At 38.1% G+C, this 9,334-nt stretch overlaps 1 protein-coding gene across 1 annotated transcript; it reads right to left on the minus strand.

The window, feature by feature from the left end:
- Window positions 1-256: 256 nt before the first annotated feature.
- arl8ba (ADP-ribosylation factor-like 8Ba) lies at window positions 257-8,833 on the minus strand. The gene is made up of 7 exons (XM_078169154.1): window positions 8,618-8,833; window positions 4,570-4,650; window positions 4,357-4,430; window positions 4,120-4,213; window positions 3,912-3,979; window positions 3,377-3,447; window positions 257-1,227 (listed from the first exon to the last, which is right to left on the minus strand). Exons 1-7 carry the CDS (start codon window positions 8,738-8,740, stop codon window positions 1,178-1,180), a joined length of 561 nt encoding a protein of 186 aa, XP_078025280.1. The 5' UTR covers window positions 8,741-8,833; the 3' UTR covers window positions 257-1,177.
- Window positions 8,834-9,334: the final 501 nt, after the last annotated feature.

Below are 9,334 nucleotides of genomic sequence, written 5' to 3' on the forward strand. Positions count from 1 at the left end.
TAGACAAAAAAATATTGTGGTATAGAGCTACTAGTAGTATTTAATTTTTCTCTTCCAACACAATCTCTGTAACACTGACCAAATGGATCACTTCAAAACCTTCCTACAATAAATGGATCAAAACAGCTTTACTGTTCTCAAAAGTCCTGCAACAAGAAAAAGGAGTAGCTTCACAGCACCATGCCAATCCTGTCGCCATACACCTACACAGAGGGATAGAGTTCAAAAGTCGGTGTACAAATAAAAGGACACTGTCTAAATTAAAAAGCATGCCTTTTTATTTCTTGAATATATTGGTGTTTTTTAAACTCTTCCCAGGTAGGCACACCTTGCATGCTGCTTTGCTTCAGAGGTGAGAGACACTGCATTAGGCACTTTGAAATTTGCCACTCTCTCAGCTTCGAGGCAGCACAAACGACATCATACCACTGAGGCTACTTACAAACAGAGGCCAATATGAACCACACAACCCCGTACAGCTTTACTTTTAGTACATTCAGACTTTAAATAGAATCATATATTCGTACACGCACATCTCACATCAGTAAAAATCATACTAGCTTGATATTTGTACAGACCTGCATCAATTGACTTGCTTAAATGCACAGTTTACTAAAACAATAGACATGTTCTTGAGAGAAGAAAACCTGATCGAGTGAAGGGAGACCGTCGTTAAAGAATCACAGAGTAGAGCTTGACAGAAATGGGAACACCTGCACGTCCACATCAGCAATCTCCTGGCATCATGTCTGACTGTGAAGAGCTTCTCTCGTTATGCGAGGCCTGTTTGAGAAAATAAACCCTCCTTTGAGGGGGTCTGTTGTTGCATACCCAAGATTAGTGTTATAAACCACTGGGTATGATCAACTGGGTAATGCCTTAATGATAAACGGTAGATCCAAAATTAGGTTCTGACTCCAAGTTAAAGTACAGCTTTACAGGACGATTAATGCCAATGACAATCCTTAAATTTGGTATCACATTTTTAGTAGTGCATTCTCAGGGTCTGTGAGAAGAATCACAAGGTGAAAAGGGGGGAAAGAAAACAAACTTGTGTGTCACAAGCAGAACAGAGCAGCATGTGAGCTGAAGATACAATTTTACATCATGGCAGAGTGACGAGGGTGTGGCATGACAGTAACATGGCAAACACGGCTGGAAAACAGCGCCTGCGTTTTCAGCTCCTCCTGGACTTTGAGTGTTGGATGAGCCACTGAAGTGTGATGTCTGGAATCAAAGAAACACTCGGTCAATTTGAGAATCAGTTTATGATTCAGGCATTTCTAACTCACTAGATGTGATTGCAAACAAGTCTGGTACAGATGAAGCTTCACAGAACGCCATTAAAACTGTGGTATAATGGTATGAAGTGCTTGCTTTAATGATTCCCCTCATTTATACTGCAAAGTAACAAAAGAGGGGAGGTTTAGTGTCAGACGTAGAAGTGACACAATAAAACCCAGATACAAAAGTAATAAACAAATAAATGTTGTATTAATTGATGTATTAATAATGGACTAACCAGCTTAACTGCTTTTGCAACTTAATGACAAAGAGAACTCTCCTTTTCTGCCTCATCCTTGATTGATGTTCAATTGCAGTGTCTTTTTATGAGAATCAAACATTTGATTACATTTCTTTTTTAACTCCAAAACATGCAAAGGAGTTAGAAGTGTTTCTTTAGCCCCAAGCCCTACCTGCAGGCTGCATACTGCCCCAGCCTGTATGTACAGTAGACTAAGAGGTGAAACTCAGGGCAAAAAAAGGTTAGATAATCACTTGCTGTTGTCGGTTAAAGGGCCACTTCAGTGATTTAATACTGCACGTCAATTAAGTTGGCGGACTCACAAGAGAGTTGAAGTTCAAAAGACGCCAACCTGTTCTCATCCCAGCGCTTTGTCACACCCCTCGGTGTGTAATAGTGATGCAGGGGGCACCATTTGGTGTATGTGTATGTATGCGACGTACAGCTGAAACACATTCTAACACTTGCTTAATGCTGTGAAACGGCCGCAGTTAGGTTTAGGCAAACAAAACTACTTGGTTTTGTTCAGAAAAAAAGATCATGTTTTGGGTTAAAGAAAGTACGTTTGTTATGTAGTGAGTGGTGTCAGTGCGTGATGACTGTATGCAAGTCATTTTTAAATGACACCGACTTTTGGTTTCATATGGGACACAAACTGCTGTCTTGTGGGTGAAAGTCAGGTGAAAGTCTTGTTTGACCCATTCACCTCCCGTCCTTCCCTCCTTACTCAGAATTTTTCACTTTTTATACTACATCAGTTGCTCTCAGTGTCAAGTAGTGCTGCGTTTGGGTTTACACTTGAGCTGGTTAAAGGCCTGGTGCATTGTAGAAAGACGCTAAAGGGCGCCTTTAGCATCGACATCACACACAAGGGGGGTGACAATGCATCAGTATTTGACAACCTGGGAATAAGAACAGGCTGAAAACACTGAATTCTACTATTATTTTTCAGACTCTGGAAAGCTCCTCTAAGCTACAGAGGACAGTACTCCTGATGACGAGTAAATGGGAGACTGATTTTGTGGACACACAGAATGTTTTTCTTTTTCATACACAAATGAGCTTTACTCTATTATAACGTTCTCAGTTCTGAAACAGAAAATAAACCCATATACTCAGAACATTCCCCCGTGTGCTCTCAGGGTCATCTAGAACAGCTTCCCCAATTCACTGTCTATGGAGCAGCTACAGACTTTACACCCTATGACATTACAAATTTAAGTTTTAGCACCCTAGCTTTGGGATTTGGGAGCGAGTTGTTCACATTAATTAATATGTAACTGAGAATTCCAGTTGGCAGGTGCAGCCGGTGTGGAAGGATGAAAGACGATAAGGAATCACCTGAGGTGAAATCACCAAAAGTCTGTTGACGGCTACAGATAGTGTGTTTTGTTTCAAAGTTCCCTTGTGTAACATGGGTGAAACTGTGATGGCACATGATCTCATTTTATAAATTCATAACAAATCCTAGACTCTCAGTGACCTTCATATTCATGGATATTAGGAGGAATGCAGCATGAAAGGTTTGAAAAAAGCCTGTCTTGTATTCTGGATACAAACCCCAAGAATAAACAACTTAGAATAGATGAAGTGGTGAGTTTTCTTTGCCTGTGTCTTGGAGTTTGGTTCATTCAAATGTATTTAGTTTTTTATTTATTTAAAATTCAGGAAGATTAAACAGGAAGAAAAAAACCCAACAACAGTCTCTTCTCTTATCTGGATTTTCAGGGGGCCGGAGAGGAAGAGGACACTGACTGTGTAGAGAGATTATGGAGAACTGAAACTCCCCCAATGGAAATTAGGCTCCTGCGCTAACACAGAATGATAATACAATCATTGACGGCAACTCACCAATGTTGTCTTTCTCTTTGCAGGAAATAGAGTAGCAGCATATCTCTCTGTCCTGAATAGCTGCCAAATTCCTTTGAAGGGAAAAAAGGTGCAAGAACAAATAAATTCGTTAAGCGCACTCAGACTGATCATCATGGGGAACTGTACATGTTATAACTGTATAACATGACTATGAGCATATGTTTCCAACTGGACACTAGGGGGAGCCATTTCATTGATACAAAAAAGAGAGAAATTACTGATTTTTTAAACCCCTCATCAGGATAAATGAGGTTAAACTGATGTGGGATTAGAAAACAGCACAATATATAGATACAAGGTTTTAATATGTACAGACCAGACAGAGATAAAAATAATAATATTCTAAAATTAAATCCCAAATTATACTTCTACTAAAAGTCTAAACAAGAATATTAAACATAAAACATCATCATGAAAGAGAGTGTGTCATGCACTGTTGCACACTTAAAAAAAAAAAAAAAAAAAAAAAGACTAAATCAAATTAAACACATTAAGGATCATTTCTCATACTTACATTTTCTCAATGAGCTGTTTTTCATCTAGAGCAGTGGGGAGATCCCTTTTGTTACCGAGTACCAAAACCTAGAGAAAAACACATTACACTTGAAATCTTGAAATCTGCAACTGCAGCAAAAAGTCGTCATCAGTACCCACACGCATTTTTGCATGGCTGCTGCAGGTATCGCACAAATCTTACAAACTGGTTTTTGCAGAACACTTACAGGAATTCCTTGCAACTGAGGTTTGTCTAATAAATTATGAAGCTCGTTTCTAGAAGCCTCCACCTTTTCTCGATCTGCTGCGTCAACCATGTACCTAAAAAACAAGAAATGCGAAACAGTTAGTAAAAGGTGTTTTACAGAAATATACACTATGTCTGGTTCAGCGCCAAGTGCTTACTCGATTTCCTCTCATTTGTTTTTTCAGACAAACATGAAAATTGAAACCGAGATACTCACACGATTGCATTTACTCCCCGACAGTACCGCTCCCACATGCTCCTGAACCTCGGCTGCCCCCCTATATCCCAGATCTGCAGAGTGAATGGGCAAATTATCACGCAATATCTTTGTTTCAATCATTATCACCTCCATGTAAAACTAGCACGCTACTTTTTTCAATTTTGTCTATATTGCAGTTACACTGTGACAACAGCAAAAAGATTTACATACCTTGATGGTGACGTTTCCTTTGGTGACCTTCCTCATATTGAACCCGACTGTAGGGATCATGTCTTCACTGAAATGCCCAGACTGAAAGAAAACACGTAAGTATAAGTCATTTGTCATAAAATGGTGTGACTTTCAATTGTTGAAAGTATCACAGCAAATCACTGCAGAGAGCTTTGTGGGTTACTAGAGCTGCAACTAACGATTATTTTCATTGTCAGTTAATCTGTTGATTGTTTTCTCAATTAATCAAATAGTTGTTTGGGCTATAAAATGCCAGAAACTGTTGAAAAATGTTGATCAGTGTTTCCCAAAGCCCAGGTGACTTCCTCAAATGTTGTGTTTGGTCCAAAACCCAAAAGGTATTCAGGTAACTGTGATAGAGGAGTAAAGAAACCAGAAAATATTCATATTTAAGATGCTGGAATCTGAGAATTTATTTATTTATTTATTTTACTCAAACAGATAAATCGATTATTAAATTAGATGGCAATGAATTTACTTGCTGACAACTAATCGATTAATCGTTGTAGCTCTAATATGCACCTATAGACAATTAATTCATGAGTCTCACAGTATAATCAAGCAACATGTAGCCACTCCTCACATTCTAAAATATTAATACCATATGTTCTGCCCAACTTAAACTAAAACTAGGTGGGGAAAAAAACACAAAAGCAAACTGCTTACAAAACTAAGTTAAATAAAAATGTACAGGAAATGTCCTTAGTTTTAGTCTTTCAAAATTTGGTGAGATGTGTCAACACAACAAGCATCAGGAGGCACTAGTATATATGTTCATTAAGACAGAGATATCTAAGTGACTGTGAGTCAATTACCTTCACAAAGTGTTGTGTTTGTATTGTAACACGTATTCTGAACTTCTGAAATCCTGCCCGACACACCCCCATATTATAATAAAAAACAAACCAATACTGAAACTAATCAAAACTAAACTACAGCTAAACATTTCTTAATAATAAAAACTAAACCTAAATGAGCAAAGCCACTCTGAAAACTAAATGAAACTCAAATGAAATGAAAACAAAAAATAAAAAATGAAACAAAAATAAAAACCACAAAAAAAACACAACACTATAATAATTCCAGTTCCAGCCCAGTAAGATGACAGAAAACAAAACCTAACAGTGTAACCGATCATTTAACGGTATCATACATTCCTATTAAAGTATAAAGAAAGTTTCCAACAAGGAAACAATAAGAGTCATATGCGCAGCTGTTTGTAATTATTAGAAAAAAATAATATAATTATGACATGCTGCACAGGATCTCTTGTACTCAGAGAATCTACAGGTATCAAACACTTAAATTTAATGCTTTTAAAAGACATTTTCCAGATAATTTTGATCAAATTTAAGACTGAATTTTGGACAAATCATTTTTCCTTAATCAAAAGGTAAATAAGGTAAGTGTATTTGTGAGCCTGTGCAGAGGAAGGTTCCTTGTTTTTTGGAAAGTTTTTTTTGTTTGTAGGAATAGGTTGAGAGAGAGTGAGTTAGGTCAATCTAGATTTTGCCAAAAGCTAAGTGCAAGTATAAAGTAAAGACTTTAAATATTTTTAACATCACAAATGTGGACTTTTACACAGAAGAGCTTGATTCATTTTGACAAACAGCAATTAAAAGATAGATTAAGAAGATCAGATAAAATGTTTGTGGTAATGTTACTGACTTTAATGACTTTTAAGTTTTAGTATTTTTAAAAATTGAATTTAAGACATTTTAAGGCTTTTTAAGGACTGCAGACACTCTACTTTTAGTTTAAAAGTGTTAATAACTTTTATGAGCATATAAAGTGGCTGTGCAGTGGCTCATTACACAGTATTTCAGATTTTAATGGTCCCCAGAATCTGTTCATAAAAGTTGCAGACAATATGCTGCAATACATGACTCTAAAAAAAGTCTAATTTAACTATGAAAGAGTGGCTTGTTCTCTTTAAGCTAAAACAATAAACAGAATAAATCATTTAACATGAAAGCAAAACACTGTGTCTCCACATGTTCTGGCTTTTGTCAGTGCTCATTTTTGCAAACTGAAGTGGCATTCCCCTTTTAACAACAAAACTCTCAAGCTGTGTCTTTTCCTTCTCCCTGCGCTGCTCTGTCAACCCAAAATCATGCACTGTCTGCTGTATACACATTTTACAGCACATGACTCGCCGGAGTCACCTGATGAAGCTAAGTGGAAATGAGTGCAGTGGTCTTATGACCGAGGAAGGAGGAACCATCCCTCCAACAACCATTCACTCACTCTTTTGTGTCACTGCCTGGTGGTGCATTTTTTTTTATCTTTTAAAAAGGAAAGATCTGGGTTATGTTCCAACCCCAAACCCAACTTCCTCCTCAGATGCCAGCACTGTTACCCAATGCTCAGAGTGCACTGAAATCCAGTTTGACAAACTGCTAACTTTTCTATAAAGAGATCATTGTCTGAATGCACAATAAAACATGCACTGGTGGTTTGCTCTTTCTTACATCAACACTGGTAGTAATAACTCCCGCCTGGTAAAAGTAACACAAGTTTCTAAAGTAGATATTGCTCCTGAGATTTTTATTGAAATTCTGTGTTTCTTTAATTCAATTATCAATTAATCTACTAATAAATTTCTTTATTAGTTGTTCTTTTGAATGCATAAAAATGGCCTGGCAGTTTCCTAAAGCCCATGGATACATCTACAGATGACTTGCTTTGTCCAACTAACAATATAAGACAAAATTATTCAATTCAAGAAACAGAAAAGTAGAAGATTGTATCAAATGAGAAGCTGGAATAATTGAATTTTGGGCATTTTTGATGATAAACCGATTTACAAAACTGCTGCAATAATTATTTTTCAATTAATTTTATTCAGTTAATTAATCAATGTATTGTTTCAGTGTTTTTTATAACACACTTGTGAAAAAACAACAATCACTCAGGCCAGAATAACAACAGAACAGACTGCAATAGTCTCAACAGAAATTTGAATGATTGCTGCATGTTTCCAACATATCATGACAACCACAACCCCATAAGCAACTTCAAAGAAAACCACAAAGCTCATGTTTGCTGCTAAAAACTCAGCTGCTCTCTAGTGATTAGCCAAGGACAAATTGCCCCACCAGAAATGGCCAGTTTTGAGAAATCCCTGCAAAGTTGCACAAAGTTGCTCAAGAGAAACATCTTGCAAAAAAACAGAAGCTCTGCAGCCTCAGTCACAGGAGGTCACAGCTAAAGATGCAATCTGTGTGTGTGTGTGACTTTATCACAAATTTGCATCCAAAGCCTCTGCAGTGTGAGTCATGTTAGATGGTTGCAACAGGAGACATCAACTACTGTTTACATTATATGCAACATTCAACTTCTTTATGCCACTGGCCACCTGCATTAAGGCAATAACTGAGAAAATTAGATGTAGAAGGTTTAAAAATACTTAACCCTGTGTGTGTTTACTGTCAGTGAGCCAGCTCCAGTTTTAACTCTCTGAAACAGCCTCCTAAAATCTGAATTTCCACCTGTTGCAGGACACCTGAACACAACACACACTGGGTTGTAATGTGAAATTGCCTGAGTGTGACCAGTTGTAAATGGTCAGCATGTTTTTAGGTTCACTTCCTGGTGGCTGACAGCTCTGAGCTCAGTGTAAAATGACCCCACGGTTTGTAAGTGATAATCTAACTCAAAACAAAGCTAATATGTGGTGCTGTGTTTGGGTTTAGCATGCTACATATATATATATATATATATATATATATATATATATATATATATATACATACATACATATATATACCACAGTATGCGACTAGCCGGCAAGGAGGATCCACCAGCAGGATACTCGTTAGCTCAGCTGACTTGTTGACACAAGTCCAACAACCTGACTCAGTCTCAGGTTTGTTTGTATGGATGCTGAGCTCCCAACAGAGTCGCCTTACACCGTTTCCGGACCCGAAAACCAGACAGTTTAGCATTAGCTTGACTCTTATCCCATTATTAGCGCTAATAGTATTAGCACTACACCTAGCAAGGCGGCTAGCAGCTGAAGACTTACAGCGATCACGTTTACAAATGTAGTTTTCCCCGAGTACTGGAGGCCGACCAGCGTCAGCTCCATCTCCTCCTTCCAAAACAGAGACTTGAACCAGTCCAGCAGCCGGTTTATTAATGCCAGCATCTTGAGGTGTCGGTGTTCACACTCCCCTGCGGTTGTGTCTGTCTCTCCCTCCCTGTCAGATGTGGCGTCTCTCCAGCGAGGAAGGGAAGTGGGACGAAGGCAGCTGTCATATGACCGGTCTGCCGAGACGTGCGCCACAGCGCCCCCACGGCCACATAGGGGAACTACACCCAGTTTCACACAGCATGAAGACCTTCTGGATTTCTTTTTGTTAATGACATTTATTAGATACAGAAATATAACACTTTACATTAAGAAAAACTACGACGGAGTATTAGGGTCACATTGAAGAAAAAAAATTACGAGAAAAAAGTCGAAATATTATGAGATTAAAGTCGTAATTTAACGAGATTAAAGTCATAATATTACGCACACCTTCAAGCAGATGGGCCTGCTGTGCTGGGCTGACGGCTCAAACTAAACCACACCAAGCCAAGCCAGCCCATGACTGTCGAAAAGGGGTATAAGTAGCCTGTTTACTCTCTTGATATATTGGCTCCTTTTCCTCCAACATTTCCAGGAACTTTTAATTCCAGGAATTTATTCACCTGGGTAAAATAATTCCTGGTAATCTGTGTGGTTTGCGTTTCCACC

This window comes from Epinephelus lanceolatus, chromosome 1 (assembly GCF_041903045.1).
Source record: "Epinephelus lanceolatus isolate andai-2023 chromosome 1, ASM4190304v1, whole genome shotgun sequence".
Lineage (NCBI taxonomy): Eukaryota > Metazoa > Chordata > Actinopteri > Perciformes > Serranidae > Epinephelus > Epinephelus lanceolatus.